Raw genomic sequence first — 18,628 nt, 5'->3', positions numbered from 1 at the left:
CTGTCGGGGATCATCAGGAGGAGATCCGGTTTTTAGTAGTCTCGGCCACTTCCTCTCCTCTCATCCTCGGATACCCCTGGTTCCGTCAACATGACCCCCACGTCTCGTGGTCTTCCTGCCAGATCCTGGACTGGGGTCCCCAGTGTTCACGCCGCTGCCTTCTCTTCCGCACTGGAAAGGACTCAAAGTCAGAAGAGGCGTCACCCCCGGAGCCCATTGATCTGGATAAGATCCCTCCGGCTTACCATGACCTATCTGAGGTCTTCAGTAAGAAGCGAGCCTCTGCTCTCCCTCCTCATCGCTCCTACGACATGGCCATCGAGCTCCTCCCGGGAGCGGTCCCTCCTCGTGGTCGCCTGTTCTCGCTGTCACCCGCAGAGAACAAAGCCATGGAGGAGTACGTCGCTGAGGCTCTCCAACAGGGCTTCATTCGCCCTTCTACCTCCCCTGCAGCTGCGGGATTCTTTTTTGTCAAGAAGAAAGACGGCGGGCTTCGCCCCTGTATAGACTACCGGGGCTTGAATAAAATCACTGTTAAGAACCGCCATCCTCTTCCTCTGCTATCCACCGCACTCGATTCCCTCTCCCAGGCCTGCATCTTCACCAAACTAGACCTACGCAGCGCCTACAATTTGGTGCGGATTAGGGAAGGGGACGAATGGAAGACGGCCTTCATCACCCCTAACGGGCACTGGGAGTATCTGGTGATGCCCTTCGGCCTCTGCAACAGCCCTGCTGTCTTCCAACATCTGATCAAGGATGTCTTGCGGGACATGCTGGACCGGTTGGTGTTTGCCTATCTGGATGACATCTTGATCTACTCCCGCACCAAAGTGGACCATATTCGCCATGTGCGGGCCGTGCTGAGCAGGCTGCTCGAGTACCAGCTGTTCTGCAAACTGGAAAAGTGTGCCGTCCATCAGCGGTCCACCACCTTCCTGGGCTTCACCATCTCCTCCAATGGCCTGACCATGGACCCGCAAAAGGTCCAAGCCGTGACCCAGTGGCCTCAGCCCTCCAGCCTTAAGCAGCTACAGAGCTTCCTGGGCTTTGCCAATTTCTATCGGCGCTTTATCCGCAATTTCAGCACCATTGTCGCCCCACTGACATCCCTCACCAAACCAGCTAACCTGCCCAAGCCCTTCTGCCTCCCCCCTGGTGCGAAACAGGCATTCCGAGACCTTATCCGCTGGTTTGCTACGGCTCCCGTCCTGCTCCACCCTGATCCTGCCGGAGATTTTGTGGTGGAGGTGGATGCCTCCAATGTTGGCGCTGGCGCCGTCCTCTCTCAACACGGCCCAGATGGGAAACTTCATCCGTGCTGCTATTTCTCGAGGAAATTCTCTGACACGCAGCGACGGTACGGTGTCGGTGACCGGGAACTCCTGGCCATCAAGTGGGCCTTGGAAGAGTGGCGGCATTGGCTCCTGGGAGCGAAAGAACCGTTTCTGATCTGAACTGATCACCAGAACCTGATCCATATTCGTTCTGCCAAGCAGCTCAACCCAAGGCAGGCCCGTTGGGCCTTATTCTTCGAACCTTACAACTTCCACCTCGCCTACCGCCCTGGCTCCAAGAACACCAAGGCAGACGCTCTCTCCAGGCAGTTCGCCCAGGACGGCCTCACGTCAGACCCTGGACCTATCCTACCGTCTCATTGTTTCGCTGCCCCCCTTCGGTGGCCCTTGGAGGACTCTATCCGGGATGCCCTGACCGCCGAACCGCCTCCGCCTGACACCCCGGCTGGGAGGCTCTATGTACCATCCCGGTGCCGTCAGGAGGCCTTGCTCTGGGCTCACTCCTCCCCGCTCTCTGGTCACCCAGGGCCCGACAGGACCCTCCAGCTCCTCCGTCGTGCCTTCTGGTGGCCCTCCATGACTCGGGACGTCCATGACTTCGTTTCCGCCTGTGACACCTGTGCTCGGGCCAAGTCCTCCACCCAGCCGCCTGCTGGCGACCTTCGCCCTCTCCCTGTGCCGAGACGGCCCTGGTCCCATGTCGGTCTTGACTTTGTTACCGGCCTCCCATCTGTGGACGGTCTTGACACCATCCTCACCTTTGTGGACCGGTTTTCTCAGGCGGTGCACCTGGTCGCCCTGGCCGGCCTCCCCTCCGCCAAACGGACGGCCGAGCTCCTCCTGGACCATGTCGTCCGGCTTCACGGATTCCCCAAGGACATAGTCTCCGATCAGGGGCCCCAGTTCACCGCCAGGTTCTGGAAAGCCTTTTGCCGCCTGATAGAATAGAATAGAAGAGAATAGCCTTTATTGTCATTGTACAGAGTACAACGAAATTGGAGTGCCACTCCCTTGGTGCAAGTTTCAATAATAAATATAAATGTAAAATATAAAAAGTACAAAAAACAACAACAATCGTAAGTACTCAAACAATAGTATGTACAATATATACAGGATAGCAGCATTAATATGATGACAGTATGAATAGCAGCATAATATAATGACAGTGACGGTATGGAATAGGTTCAATTGTTTTTGTGCTTATTTACTACGGTGATAGCTCTGGGAAAGAAGCTATCCCTGAATCTGTTTGTCCTGGTTTTATGTGACCTGTACCGTCGGCCTGACGGTAATAGTTCAAACAGTTGGTTGCTGGGGTGAGAGTGGTCCTTGATGATATTGCCAGCTCTGCTGAGGTACCGAGAGTTTGCAGTGACCTCAAGGCTGGGCAGAGAGCAGCCAGTGATCTTCTGGGCTGTGTTGATGACCCTCTGCAGTACTTTCCTGTCTGCAGCTGAGCACCCTGCATACCATGTTGTTATGCCGTACGTTAGGATGCTCTCTATGGTGGCTCTGTAAAATGTCACCAGCAGCCTCTCCTCCAGGTTGTTCCTCCAGAGCACTCTCAGAAAGTGGAGACGCTGCTGGGCCTTTTTAACCACCGCTGTAGTATTTGCAGTCCAGGAGAGGTCATCAGATATCTGCACGCCCAGAAACCTCATGGAGTGTACCCTCTCCACACAGCTCCCGTGAATGTAAAGTGGGGCCGGGTCTGCTCTGCCCTTCCTGAAGTCCAAGATAAGTTCTTTAGTTTTCGTGGTGTTCAGTTGGAGGTTGTTAACTGAACACCACTCAGTCAGTCTGTTGACCTCATCTCTGTAGTCCGACTCATCCCCCCTTGAGATGAGTCCAACCACTGTGGTGTCATCCGCGAACTTTATGATGGTGTTTGAGAGATGGGTAGGGGAGCAGTCGGATGTGTAGAGCGTAAACAGGAGGGGACTCAAAACACATCCTTGTGGAGACCCAGTGCTGAGTGTGATGGTGCTGGACCGGTGGGGGCCGAGTCTGACAGACTGTGGTCTATTTGTCAGGAAGTCCTTGATCCAGAGGCAGATGGGGGTGGAGAGTCCCAGGTGAGACAGTTTCTGGACCAGGATCTCCGGGATGATATGATTGAATGCTGAGCTGAAGTCCAGAAAGAGCATTCTCACATAGCTTCCTCGGTGCTCCAGGTGACTCAGCGCAGTGTGGAGCGCTATGGTGATGGCGTCCTCGGTGGAACGATTTGTCCTGTAGGCAAATTGGTGGGGGTCCAGAGTGGGAGGCAGACCGGCCCTGATGTGCTGACAGACCAGTCTCTCAAAGCACTTCATCACTACAGGCGTAAGTGCAACAGGCCTGTAGTCATTTGGGCTGGCCACAGCTGTCTTCTTGGCGATGGGGATGATGGTGGAGGTTTTGAGGCAGGGCGGGACGGTGTTTGATGACAAGGAAAGGTTGAAGATTTTAGTGAAGACTCCGGTCAGTTCGTCAGCACATGCTCTGAGAACCTTTCCATGTATTCCATCAGGACCTGCCGCCTTCCTGGGATTCACTGACCTTAGAACACACCTCACTTGGTGCTCCCTAAGTGTTAGTGTGCCAGTGCTGGGGGCGGGTGGAAGTGGTGTGGCAGCTGAGGGCTTGGTCGTCTCAAAGCGGGCGAAGAAACGGTTTAGATCCTCAGCCAGTGAGGCATCAGTCCTAGATGTTGCCTGGTTATTGCTTCTGTAGTTGGTAATGTGATTGATCCCCTGCCACATTTTTCTGGGGTCGTTGTCAGCAAAGTGATCTTCAATCCTCCTCCTATAGGCAGCCTTAGCTTTCCTGATGCCTCTACTCAGGTTTGCCCTGGCCGCCCTATACGCAGCCCTGTCCCCTGACTTGAAGGCAGTGTTGCGGCTTTTTAGGAGGGATTGCACTTCGCTATTCATCCAGGGTTTTTGATTTGGAAACACCCTGACCCTTTTGTTGACGGTGACATTGTCAACACAGTTCCTGATGTACGAGAGTACAGTGTCCGTGTACTCCTGGAGGTTGTGGCTGGAGAATAAATCCCATACAGTTGTTGAGAAGCAGTCCTGCAGTTGAGAAAGGGCTCCTTCAGGCCAGGTTTTTATTGTCTTTGTCTGGGGCTTTGTTTTTCTCAGCAGGGGGGTGTAGGTGGGGGTGAGGGACATGCAGAGGTGGTCAGATCCAGCCAGGTGGGGGAGGGGTGTCGCTCTGAAAGCATGCCTGATGTTTGAATAGACATGGTCCAAAGTGTGTTCTCCTCTCGTAGCAAAGTCCACAAACTGGACAAATTTAGGAAGCACAGTCTTTAGGCACGCTTTGTTAAAGTCGCCGGCGACAATAAAAACCCCATCGGGGTGGGCAAGCTGTTGTTTGTTTATGGTGTTGAGCAAGAGGCTGAGAGCCGTGCTAACGTTAGCATCCGGCGGTATATAAACAGCTATCACAATAACTACTGTAAACTCCCTCGGGATGTAAAAAGGTCTGCACGAGACTGCCAGAACCTCCAAATCAGGAAAACAGTGTGTGTGAATGATCCTGCTGTTACAACACCACTCGTTATGCACGTAAACACATAGCCCCCCTCCTCTGCTTTTACCTGAGTTGCTGTTTCTGTCATGCCGGTGTAGCGTGCGGCCTGCTAACTCGACTGCAGTTAGCAGGAGCGTCTCCCAGCCTCTCGTCCGGTTATCACCCTCAGACCAATGGGCAGGTTGAACGGACCAATCAACAGTTGGGGCGCTTCTTACGGTGCTTCATCTCCGCCCAACCGTCGCTTTGGCCTCGTTACCTGGTGTGGGCTGAGTTGTCTCATAACCTTCACGTCTCTTCCGCCACCGGTCTCTCGCCCTTTGAGGTCTGTCATGGTTTTCATCCTCCTATCTTCAGCCATCAGGAAGCGGGGGTCGACGTGCCTGCTGCTGAACGGATGGTCCGCCGCTGTCGTCAGGCCTGGATCAAGGCGCGGGCTGCCATTACCCGGGCCAACGCTCTGTACACCCGGCAGCATCGTCGCCGCCACCGCCCGGGTCACCGCTTCCAGCTGGGGGACCTCGTCTGGCTCTCCACAAGGCACCTGCGGCTGCGCGGTGAGTCCAAGAAGCTCACTCCCCGGTTCGTCGGCCCGTACGAAGTCACTGCCCGGCTCAACCCCGTGGCTTACCGTCTCCGGCTTCCACCCGCCATGAAGGTCCATCCGGTTTTCCACGTCTCGCAGCTTAAGCGGCGCGTCACTTCCTCGCTGGCGCCCCCCTCCCGGGCCCCGCCCCCGCCCAGGATCATCGATGGGGGTCCTGTCTACACTGTCCGACGGATCTTGGACTCCCGTCCCCGGGGCCGGGGGGTCCAGTATTTGGTGGACTGGGCTGGCTACGGCCCTGATGAGCGCTCCTGGGTGCCGTCCCGCTTCATCTTGGATCCTTCCCTCATCTCGGATTTCCGTCGCCGCCGTCCTGGCCTGTCGGGTGCCGGTCCTCGGGGGGGGGGGTTCCTGTCAGCCGGTGAACAGCTGTGATCAGCTGATCAAGGGGCCGGGGTTAAAAGAGAGACGCCACCCACCTGTTCGCCGCTCAGACATCATTCTCTTCGTGTCAGGAGCTCCGAAACTCTGCCGACGTCAGTCTCCGCCTGATTCAGCAACTGTGAGTGTTTTTCCCTTCAATCCTTTTTCTCTTCCCGGCTCCGCTCGCTCTCTGTCTGTAACGACAGTTCCGAAGCCACGCTTCGCGCACTGATCGTTACTAGAATAACTGCGTGTCTGCTCCAAACCCACCGCTAGCCGTAGCCGCGCTTGGGTCTAGTCAGCACGCTACACAGGCACGCCGAGCTACTGTGCATAGCTCGCCCCGCCGTGACAGGCTGGACCACCGTATCTGTACAGCTGATGGACATGCAGCTTTAGCAAACATGACTATCAGGTATGAGGTAACTCTGTCAGACCATACACTTTTGGTTTTACTGTGAATGTGGAACAAATGCCAGCAACAACTGGAAATAATATTGCTAATATTGCTACCAGTGTAAAATTAGACTGGTCAACATTTGGTGAAGATGATTTCTTAGCTTATCATAGTGATACCGATATACATCTGAACAACATTTCTTTGCCCAAAGAAGCTATTTTGTGTAAAGATGTCAACTGTAAGAATGCTGTGCATAAACATTTACTCTGCTCCGTGTAAGATAAGATAAGATAAGATAAGATAAGATAAGATAAGATAAGATAACCTTTATTAGTCCCACACGTGGGAAATTTGTTTTGTCACAGCAGGAAGTGGACAGTGCAAAAGTTATGAGGCAAAAATTAGAATACAATAAGAATAAATACAGTACACAACTGTACAGAATAGAATAAAATAAAATACTATATACAGTAGAATAAAATAAAATAAATATACAATAAGATAAAAATAGAATACAAATACAAATACTATATACAACTGAGTAAAAATACAACGATGACAGAAAGGATTATTGCATGTGTATGATGATATAGTGACTGCTCTGCATGAAAGTGGTACACTGCTTGATAAACAATATAAGCATAAGAAACCTAACATCAGACCTGGCTGGAAAGAACATGTATCCATGTACCATGATGAAGCTCGCATAGCTTATAAATGTTGGGCCATGGCTGGAAGACCTAAACAAGGCCCAGAATTTGAACAGAAAAAATGTGCGAATGCCAGATATAAGTACGCTGTTCGCTTTATAACTAAACATGAGCAAATGCTGAGAGCGGATTCTTTGGAAAATGCTGTGTAATAATACGGCAGATTTTTGGAAAGAGGTGAAAGCTCTTAATAACTGTAAACCATCTCTACCATCAACTGTTGAAGGTGTTTCTGGGGCAGATAACATTGCAGCATTATGGAGACAGCATTACAGTGCATTGTTTAACTGTATAAAAAGTGAACCATATGAGGACAATTTTGACATGAGTAATGACACAATAAGTGTAAGGACACATGAAGTATATGAAGCCATTCATAGGTTGTCTGATAATAAATCCTCTGGTTTGGATCACATCACGGCAGAACATTTAAAACATGCTAGTTTAAGGCTAGCTCCTCTTTTAGCGCTCTGCTTCACTGGGTTTATGATTCATGGCATATTACCAGACTCAGTGCTGTGTATTTTACTGGTACCAGTTATGAAGGACAAAGCTGCAAAAGTGAGCTGTTTGGATAATTACAGGCCGATTGCACTAGCCAGTATTTTATCTAAGGCGTTAGAAAGAATCTTGTTTGACAGAGTTAGTGTGATCATCTCTTCTCTGGATAATCAGTTTGGCTTCAAACCAAAGCACGGCACTGACATGTGCATATATGCACTCAAGGAAATAGTCAGTTTGTACAGGGCTAAAAATTCATCTGTCCTCATGTGTTTCATTGATGCCTCTCAGGCTTCTGATCGAGTGAACCACAGAAAACTTTTTGATAACCTGAAGACACGGGGAGTTCCTCAATACATGGTGAGGATTCTCTCTTACTGGTACGCTCATCAGAACATGCAGGTTAAATGGGGAAGCAGTATTTCTTCCCCCTTTGGTGTCAGCAATGGTGTTAGACAGGGTGGGATTTTGTCTCCAATTTTATTTAATCTATATGTTGATGATCTGTCCATACAGCTGAGAGCCTGTAACACTGGGTGTATATTAGGTAAAACATTGATAAATCATCTTATGTATGCAGATGACCTGGTTGTTTTTAGTCCAAGCAGTGCTGGGTTACAGGATCTTCTCAATGTCTGTACTGAATATGGTGTGCAATATGACATAAAGTACGATTCTGCTAAAAGTGCTGTTTTGATATGTAGAACCAAGCAGGATAAACAGCTAAATTTCCCTTTGTTTAAACTGGCCCAAAAACTCTTGAAGTTCATAAAAAGGTGGAATACCTCGGTCACTTTAGAATAGAATAGAATAGAATTCAACTTTATTTTCATTGCACATGCACAGGTACAGGGCAACGAAATGCAGTGTGCATCCATCCAGAAGTGCTTTAGTGATATAGATATATTACAATATATATTAGCAATAATATAGATATGTGAGTATATTACAGAAATGGGTCTATTATGGTATGTTATAATGTACACGGTATGAAGTATGTTGTGAATATTCTATAACTATAAGTATGTACAGGCTGTAGTGAGTACAAACTATGTACAGGCTATGAACAGGATATAAATATGAAAAACTATACAGAATATGAAATAAATAACTTTACAGAATCTGGGATATACAGTTATACAGAAATGGGAACTATGCAAGTTGTAAACAGTTGTAGGATTAAAGATTATCGAATGTACAGAATGATTATTTACACAGAGCTATACAGTAGTGCAGTTAAGATAAGTGAGGGTGTAGATAGTTTCTACAGAGGTATATAAAGTGCTAGTGGTTGTGAGTGGTGGTTCAGTCCATGTTATTATTGTGTGTTTGAGGGTACAGTTGTCCATTGTGGGTGTGTGTATGTTCAGTCCATGTGTTAACGTGGGTCAGATGTCAGGAGGCAGAGTTCAGGAGTCTGACAGCTGTGGGGAAGAAGCTGTTCCGGTACCTGGTGGTCTTAGACCGGAGGCTCCTGTGGCGCCTCCCAGAGGGCAGGAGGGTGAAGAGTCCATGTGATGGGTGACTGGGGTCTTTGATGATTTTCCCAGCCCTTTTCAGACACCGCTTCCTGTAGATGTCTTTTATGGCAGGAAGTGGTGCTCCGGCGATGCGCTGGGCAGTTTTCACGACCCTCTGCAATGCCTTCCGGTCCGAGGCAGAGCAGTTCCCGTACCAGACTGTTATACAGTTGGTCAGGATGCTCTCGATGGTGCAGCGATAGAAGTTCACCAGGATGTCTGAGGACAGGTGGTTCTTCCTCAGAGTCCTCAAGAAGAAGAGGCGCTGGTGAGCCTTCTTGACCAGCTTGGAGCAGTTGGTCGTCCAGGTGAGATCCTCGGAGATGTGGACTCCCAGGAACTTGAAGCTGCTCACACGCTCCACAGCCGTCCCCTTAATGTGGATGGGTGGATGTGGGTCAGCATTCCTCCTGTAGTCCACAATGAGCTCCTTGGTCTTCTCGGTGTTAAGCAGCAGGTTGTTTGTGTCGCACCACTCAGCCAGACGATCCACCTCCTCCCTGTAGGCGGCCTCATCGTTGTCACTGAGGAGGCCAATCACCGTGGTGTCATCTGCAAACTTAATGATGGTGTTGGAACCATCAGCAGGTCTGCAGTCGTGGGTGAAGAGGGAGTAGAGGAAAGGGCTCATCACACAGCCTTGTGGTACACCGGTGTTCATCGTGATTGTAGATGAGCAGCGGTTATCCAGCCGGACATGTTGGGGGCAGTTGGTCAGGAAGTCCAGTAACCATTTGCAGATGAGGGAACTGATGCCCAGGTCTGTCAGTTTCCTGATGAGTTGTGAGGGGTGGATTGTATTGAACGCTGAACTGAAGTCTATAAACAGCATTCTGGCGTAGGTGTTGTTGTTGTCCAGGTGTGAGAGGACAGAGTGCAGTGCGATGGAGACTGCATCCTCTGTGCTCCTGGTCCAGGGTGGGGGGGAGACAGGATTTGAAGTGTGCTAGGACCAGCTGCTCTAAGCACTTAGTGATGATGTGGGTGAGTGCTACTGGGCGGTAATCATTGAGGCAAGATGGGTTGGAGTTTTTGGGTATCGGGACGATGGAGGTGGATTTGAAGCAGGCCGGTACCACAGCGTGGGCCAAGGACAGGTTGAATATGTCTGTGAGCACTCCTGCAAGCTCCCCAGAACACGCTCTGAGAACACGCCCGGGGATGCCATCAGGGCCTGCAGCCTTGTGGACATTGACATTGCTCAGCACCGCTCCTACATCGGTGGGGGAGAGAGTCAGAGGTTGGTGGTCTGGCGTCATGTCTGCTTTGGTTGTGGTTGTGGGGTTCCCTCGCTCAAAACGAGCATAAAAGTTGTTGAGCTCGTTGAGGAAGGAGACATCAGAGGATGCGGGGGAGGGTTTGGTGGTCCTGTAGTGTGTGATGGTCTGGAGTCCTTGCCACATGCGTCGGGGTTGTAGTTGGAGAAGTGTTCTTCTACCTTCTTTTTGTAATGGTGTTTGGGTTTTTTGATGCCCTTCTTTAGATTAGCCCTGGCTGTGCTGTAGGCGTGTGCATCTCCTGACCTAAAGGCAGTGTTGCGGGCCTTCAGGAGGAGAGGAACATCCCGGTTCATCCAAGGCTTCTGGTTGGGGTACATGGTGATCCGTTTCTGGGTGGTGACACTGTCTGTGGTTTCGGAGATGTAATCCAGTACAGATGAGGCATACTGGTCCAGGTCTGTGTGCGTGAACATATTCCAGTCTGTGTTTTTAAATCTGTCCTGGAGCACTGCGTCTGTCCCCTCTGGCCACACTTTAATTGTCCTCACAGCAGGTTTCACACGTTGGATGAGTGGTGAATACCTAGGTGTGAGGAACAGGGAGAAATGGTCCGATTGTCCAATGTGGGGGAGGGGTGTGGCTTTGTAGGCTCCAGCCAGGTTTATTACTGAGCAAATGAATGATGATGACGACATATACAGACAGCGGTGTAAGCTCTATGTGCAGGCAAATACTATTGCTCGCAAATTCAGCTTTTGTTCACTTCCAGTTAAAGTGGCTTTGTTTAAAGCGTATTGCACACCGCTATATACTGCCCCCTTGTGGTCATCCTACAAACAATGTAGCATGCAGAAGCTGCATGTTGCATAAAATGATGCGATGAGAATCCTTTGCAGGTTACCTAGAAGGGGTAGTGCCAGCCAGATGTTTGTAGCTGTGGGTGTTTGGACTTTTAAAACACTTTTAAGAAAGTTAATGTTCAATTTTAGAGAACGACTGGATGGCTCTAGTAACAGTATAATTTTAGCGCTCACAGATCCGACAGTGAGTGGTTCCCATTACTCATCCAGTCTGAGAAAGCACTGGTTGAAGTGTTTGTGTATTTATTGATTTCTTTTAAGTAATTGTGTTTTATGTATATTATGGTTTTATATTTTTACAAATGCTTTATATGTTTATATGTATATACATATATATATTTTTAAGGTTTATACCTTGTGTTTTATTTTATGGGGGGGGGGGGGGGTGTTTCTGTCTTGTTCTTATGGACATGAAGTCTGCCAATAAAGATTGATTGATTGATTGATTGATTGATTGATTGACCTCACTACAAAATATTCCAAAGGTAACTGTTAAAAAGGTGAAAAAGATTGGGAATGATAGCAACTCAGTTTGGTGGAGGGGGATTTTGCTGTGGCGTTGTTTTTCAGAAGCCAGGCACGGCCCCATAGTTCCACTGGAAGAAACTCTCAGTGCTGCAAAATACCCACCAAAAGACATTTGGCAGAGTGGAGACTGCAAGCCAGGCTTTCTCAACCATTTAAAAAAAAGGAGTTTATTGAACCATCAGAAAAAATGTCTTTTAAAAAATTAATTACATTTTAATTTCCATGCATGACTTTTAATTTTGGCATATTTATTACATGTGGCATTTTGCTTAAAAATGTGCAATTTATTGAGGTTTTTCAGGGGGGGAAAGGATCACATTAATGATGTTGAAGTCTCAAAAACTCACAAAAAACCCTGTATGTAACAAATATGACACACTAGGCGTTAAGGTGCTAAACCTTGTGGAAAGCCTTCTCGGAAGAGTTGAAGCTGTTATAGCTGCAAAGGGTGGACTGACATTATACTCAACCCCATGGATTAAGAATAGGATCCCACTCAAGTTAATTTGCATATGAAAGGCAAACGATGGAATAAGTTTGGCAATATAGTGTACGATTACAAATTCAAACATCAATCTTCAGTCTACCATGATCTGCTGCCATACACACTTACACATAAATTATGTTCAAACATGGTGTTAGTTATGCAGACTGTGGTTATCACATAAGTCCAACAAAAGAGTTTAACCCCTCTCCAGTAGACCTCCAGTTGTGCATTGAGCTCGACATCTCTGTGCTCTTCTTGCGCTTTACTTAGGACCAGTTTGTCTTGGGAGACCCTACCAGGGGCTCCAGACAACATAGCCCCTATAGGCACACAAACCTCTCCATCATGATAAGGTGGTGATTCATGGATGGGTGCGAAATACTAATTTGATCATGAAGTCACATTTTGTGGTATATGGTAGTTATTTGTACAGCCAGAGCTTTTGTGCAGGCAAGACCCAGAGTTGTACTGACACGTGATAACCCAACTGATTCAATTCAAATCTGTCATGAGAAGCTGTGTGTGGGAGGGAGGATAGGACCCAAAATGCAGGACCCAGAAGTGGGACTAAACTTGTCATCAGCTTTATTGCCAGAATTGCAGAATGCTATTACTATTTATTTAAATTATTTCTTTCAGATTGGTGCAGCGGCTGCAGTGATGCAGACGTTGTACCGGTCCATCATGGTGTAGAGAGCTGAGTGTAAAAGCGAAGCTCTCAATTTACTGGTCGATCTACTTCCCTACCCTCACCTATGGTAATGAGCTGTGGGTAATGACCGAAAATACAAGCAGCAGAAATGGGCTTCCTCCGAAGGGTGGCTGGCCTCTCCCTTAGAGATAGAGTGGAAAATTCAGCCATCCGGGAGGGGCTCAGAGTAGAGCGGCTGCTCCTCCACATCGAAAGGAGCCAGTTGAGGTGGTTTGGGCATCTGATAAGCCTCCTGGGCGCCTCCTATGTGAGGTGCTCCAGGCATGTCCCACCGGGAGGAGGCCCTGGGGCAGACCCAGGACACGCTGGAGAGATTATATCTTTCGGGTGGCCTGGGAATGCCTTGGTGTTCCCCCAGATAAGCTGGAGGAGGTGGCCGGGGAGAGGGAGGTCTGGTCTTCTCTTATTAGGCTGCTGCCCCTGTATAAGCGGAAGAAGATGGATGGATGGATACTTTCTCTCCAAATTATTTTTCTGAGTTAACTTCAGCTTCCTCCAAACCATCAACAGATCTCTTAGACTGTATTGTTACAAGACTGCTCAAAGAAGCCCTACCATTAATTTATTCATCAATCTTAAATATGAAAAATTTCTTTCAGTTAATGAACTTTATGTTGGCAGTAATTATAATCACTTTAAAAGCCATCACTTGACCCAACTGTCTTGGCTAATTATAGGCCAATCTCCAACCCTCCTTTTAGCTGTAAACACCTAACTGATCATCCACAGAGGAATTTATTTATTTCAAGAGTTTCAGTCCGGCTTCAGATTTTCTTATGGACTATAACAGCAGACCCATATCTATGCATGTCCTACTAGACCTCAGGGCAGGTCTAGTAGTTATCGTCAACATAACTTGTTGTTAATAGTACCTTCATTGTTGCTCTCTCCCTCAGACTCTAGATGGGTTTGTTTTTGTTGTTGCATCAGATGGAAAAATCATGTACATATCAGAAACGGCATCAGTGCACCTTGGTCTGTCACAGGTAAGACAATCCACCTCAGCACTCTCTCATGTGGACTAGTATACCCAGGAATAAGTTTAGATTTTCTGAACCAAACAATCTGGAGAAAAATGTATAAGTAACATAGAAGCATGTGTCATGTAACAACTGAGTTTTCAACACACTTCAGACATGGCATAAATAGAACACTCTTTTGTTTCTATATGAATTTAATGCATTTGTGCAACTAATCACTAAATGTTCCAAATGTGTGTGCCACAGGTGGAGCTAACAGGAAACAGTATATTTGAGTACATCCACCCATCAGACCATGATGAGATGACAGCAGTGCTGAGTCTCCGCCAGGCCCCACAGCAACATTTCTTGCCAGGTACTTAAAGACCTTATTTCTCCATTGTGTGCCACACAGTGGTAGTTGATATTTTATTCTTGAAGTGAATTAACTGTTTGTTCTTCGATGCTGTCCATGCCTGGCTGCTCCTCTTGTCTCTCCTCCGGTTGCGGTGTGCTACTGAAGTATGGGATGCATGATTAGAACCGTCTGTGTTGGCCAGCCTCCCTTGGCACCATCTGTAACACCCCTCCTACTACAATGATGTTATGATGTGATATACATACAAAAGATATTTTAAAAATTTATAATATATGCCCATGTTTGCAGAGGTCATTGATTGATTGATTGACTGATTGATTGAATCTTTATTTTGAACATGTTGAAAAAGTACAACAACATAGAATTTGAAAACAACAACATAGAATTAAGAAAATGTGCCCCATGTTCGGATTGTGTGTACAAGCCAACTCTGCCTCCTGTGCAAGGAAATCAGCTACAACTACCTGAGTCCCCAGCCTATGGACCACCTTGAATTTAAAAGGCTGAAGTTTCAAAATCCACTGGGTGATCTGGGTGTTGGCATCTCTCATGCAACAGAGCCACTGCAGTGGGGTACAATCCAGCAGAGGGTGAATGGGCATCTCAGGAGGTAATAACAAAGAGAGTGTGCCGCCCACCAGATTGCCAAGCCCTCTTTTTCAACAGTACTATACCAGGTTTCTAGTTCTGACAGTTTCCAGCTGATGTACACAACTGGGCAGTTGACCGCCCCTTATCTGCTGACGGCAGGCCTCTGCTTTAGGTGTTAGTCTGCAGGATAAAAGAGAGGGAAAGGTTTGGTGTGTGGAGCAGTGGTTCCCCACAGAGAGCCTTCTTCACCTTCAAGAAAGGCATTTTGCACTGCTCCATCCACTGGACCAGGTCTGGGGTAACCTTTCAGATGAAGTCAGTCAAGGGCCTTGTTGGCATCGCAAAGTTCAGAACAAACCACCAGGAATTGCCAGCCAGCCAGCCCTAATAGGGCTGAAATAGTGGAATAGGTGAATTTAGTACCTCCAGCCCCAACTCATCTCAATTATTTAGCACACTCGCCACATTGGGGTGATATATTTGTGTGGCAGCTCCTCTGTCTTACTGCACCAACTTGTGGTCAACATCCACTTGCCATGTGACCAAATCTTAGAAATATGGTATCTAAGCAGATTCTTACTCTGGATGGCATTACCTTGGCCTCCAGTAACGCGGTGAGGAACCTTGGAGTCATTTTTGACCAGGACATGTCCTTCAACGCACATATTAAACAAATATGTAAGACTGCGTTCTTCCATTTGTGCAACATCTCTAAAGTTAGAAATATCCTGTCTCAGAGTGACGCTGAAAAACTAGTTCATGCATTTATTACTTCCAGGCTGGACGACTGTAATTCATTATTATCAGGAAGTCCTAAAAACTCGCTGAAAAGCCTTCAGCTAATCCAAAATGCTGCAGCAAGAGTCCTGACAGGGACTAGAAGAGAGAGTATATTTCTCCTGTTTTGGCTTCCCTTCATTGGCTTCCTGTTAAATCCAGAATTGAATTCAAAATCCTGCTCCTCACATACAAGGTCTTAAATAATCAGGCCCCATCTCATCTTAATGACCTTGTAGTACCATATCACCCTATTAGAGCACTTGGCTCTCGCTCTGCAGGCCTACTTGTTGTTCCTAGAGTATTTAAAAGTAGAATGGGAGGCAGAGCCTTCAGTTTTCAGGCCCCTCTTCTGTGGAACCAGCTTCCAGTTTGGATTCAGGAGACAGACACTATCTCTACTTTCAAGATTAGGCTTCAAACTTTCCTTTTTGCTAAAGCATATAGTTAGGGCTGGACCAGGTGACCCTGAATCCTCCCTTAGCTATGCTGCAATAGACGTAGGCTGCCGGGGGATTCCCATGATGCATTGAGTTTTTCCTTTCCAGTCACCTTTTTCACTCACTATGTGTTAATAGACCTCTCTGCATTGAATCATATCTGTTATTAACCTCTGTCTTTCTTCCACAGCATGTCTTTCATCCTGTTTTCCTTCTCTCACCCCAACCGGTCGCAGCAGATGGCTGCCCCTCCCTGAGCCTGGTTCTGCCGGAGGTTTCTCCCTGTTAAAAGGGAGTTTTTCCTTCCCACTGTCGCCAAAGTGCTTGCTCATAGGGGGTCATATGATTGTTGGATTTTTCTCTGTACCTATGAAGTGCCTCGAGGCGACTTTTGTTGTGATTTGGCGCTATATAAATAAAATTGAATTAAATTGAATTGAATTTAGTAGACAAAGGTGAATGGCTTAAACATGAATTGAGCTGCAGTTTGGGGAAGGCCTCGGAGGGGACTGGCCGCGGCTCCTGGGCATGGCAGATCCCCAAAGAAGGCATCCCCTAAAAGCAGTAATAACTGTGCTTTACAAAGGTCAAAGACCTCTGCAGTAATATAACTGGTAGTCAGGCTAGCGAAGATAAGTAGCCCATGGCCTCAATAAGGTGGTGGAGGATTCCATAGAGTGGAGCGGATGAGCTCGAAAAATTAGGAAGAAATTGCAGGAGAAGAGATCAAAGGAATTTCAAAATTACAAAAGACCTTGATAGATGATTAAGGGGAACCCTTCATCATGTAGCAACATGACTTGACTCGGAACTGAAGCTCTAACAGTGATGTATGCTGGGATTTTGAGACTTGAAGTAATGGCTTGAGGGGTCATAAACGCTTAAGTGAGCTTGTCTTGGGGCAGAAGATGGAGAGGGGATGCCTGGCTGGTTAATTTGCTTTGGGTAAGGTAGCAATAACTACTGTGCCGATTTCAAAAGGGACGCCTTGAGGAATTATGCATATGGTGGAGTTCAGATCTCTTAAAAGGAGCAATAGAGGACAGAACCCGGCATCCCGGTGCCACAAGGGTTTGCTGCTGCATTCTGCACAGGAGGGAACAAAACGGAGAAACTGTCATCCTGGTGTGAGGAATGTTTACTGCTGTGTTTGCAAATGACTGATATGGTGAAGGAGACTGGGCACCCGGTGCCAGGAATGTGCACTGTTAGATTTTGTGAAAGATTGATAGATGCAGGGAAGCTGGCATCCCAGAAAGGAAAGCTTGCTGCTACATTTGTGACAGAGGGATAGAGTGAAGAGAAACTGGCATCCCGGATCCAGAAAATGTTGCTACTTCTAATTGCAAAGGGGGGACAGTAGAGCAAAAAACTGGTATGAGAACTTGGCATCCTGGTATCAGGAAGTTTTTTGTTTTTGTTTTGTGCAAACGACAGATGGCAGACAACTGACATCCTGAAGGCAGAAGGGTTCCCTGCTGCTTTTTGCAGTGATAGCTGCAGAGAAGCTTATTGCTGCATATGAGGGACAGAGAAAGAGAACCTGGCATCCCGGTGCCAAAAGCTTGCTGCTGCATTTGCAAATACGTGAAGAGAACCAGACATCCTGATGTCAAAAGCATTCTGCTTTGTTTGCAAAGGAGGGATAGAGAAAGAGAACCTGGCATCCTAGTGCTATAAAGCATGCTGCTGCATTTTGTGAATGATGGATATAGAAAGAAGCTGGCATCCCAGTGCTAAAAGGGTTCGGTGCTGCTTTTTGCAATTATAGAGGTTCAAGGTTCAAGGTTCAAGGTTCTTTATTATTTGTCACATGCATAGTTATACAAGTATAACACACAGTGAAATGTAGCCTGACACGCTCCTCGACATGTGCAAAAATTGGGGGGGGGGGTGTAGAGGAAGAACATTATATATATATATATATACACACATATAGTATATGTACTGGGTGAATGTGCAGTAGTAGCAGCAAGCAGGTGAATTCTGTACATTAATATGAATAGATATCTGACTATTTTACAGGATAGACAATATAAACATATTTAAAATTAAAGGAATTGAAATGTACATTGTGCCTTGGTTTAGTGTCTGGAAGAGTCCTGTCTCAGTCAATTATAGATGATGTGAGAGGGCGGGTTTGTGTGTTTAGGGCACGGATGGCTTGGGGATAGAAGCTCCTCTTGAGTCTCTCTGTCCTTGCCCGGAAGATGCGGAACCTTCTACCAGATTGCAGAAGTTGGAACAGTTTGTTGCCAGGATGGGACGGGTCCTTCAGTATCTGCGCTGCTCTAGTCCGGCATCTCCTGGTGTAGGTGTCCTGAAGCGGGGGGAGAGCAGATGCAGAGAAACTGGCAACTCGTTGGGAGAGGAGCTTGCTGCTGCGCTTGCGAATGAGGGAAGAGAACCTGGCATTCTGGTGCCAAAAAGCATGCTGCATTTCCCAAAGGAGGGATAGAGAGAAGGGGAACTGGTAACCCGGTGCCTTTTTTTTTTTTTTTTTAAACATCTGTGCAGAGAAAGTGGCAGCTCTGTGGTAGGAAGTTTGCTGCTGCAGTTTACGAATGATGGATATAGAAAGAACCTGGCATCCCAGTGCCAGAAGGGTTCACTGTAATGAACCCTTCTGGCACTGGGATGCCAGGTTCTTTCTTTATCTATCATTCTCAAATGCAGCAGCAAGCTTTTCTACCAATGAGTTGCCAGTTTCTCTGTATCTGTATGATGTCTACTGTCATTTCTTCTCTTTAT

At 47.5% G+C, this 18,628-nt stretch overlaps 1 protein-coding gene across 1 annotated transcript in view; it reads left to right on the top strand.

The window, feature by feature from the left end:
* Positions 1 to 18,628, top strand: part of sim2 (SIM bHLH transcription factor 2) — a 66,982-nt gene that overhangs the window by 29,384 nt on the left and 18,970 nt on the right. The window contains exons 3-4 of the mRNA XM_086307593.1: positions 13,628 to 13,717; positions 13,958 to 14,066. Of these exons, the coding sequence (XP_086163719.1) occupies positions 13,628 to 13,717; positions 13,958 to 14,066 (199 nt within the window). The remainder of the gene's footprint in view (positions 1 to 13,627; positions 13,718 to 13,957; positions 14,067 to 18,628) is intronic.

The sequence above is a fragment of the Aulonocara sp. 'chitande type north' Nkhata Bay genome, linkage group LG10 (genome assembly GCF_057382095.1).
Source record: "Aulonocara sp. 'chitande type north' Nkhata Bay isolate Kocher_YH1m ecotype deep benthic linkage group LG10, A_spYH_male_GT1.1, whole genome shotgun sequence".
In the NCBI taxonomy this organism is placed as follows: Eukaryota; Metazoa; Chordata; class Actinopteri; order Cichliformes; family Cichlidae; genus Aulonocara; species Aulonocara sp. 'chitande type north' Nkhata Bay.
This window is presented reverse-complemented; position numbering and strand designations above follow the sequence as displayed.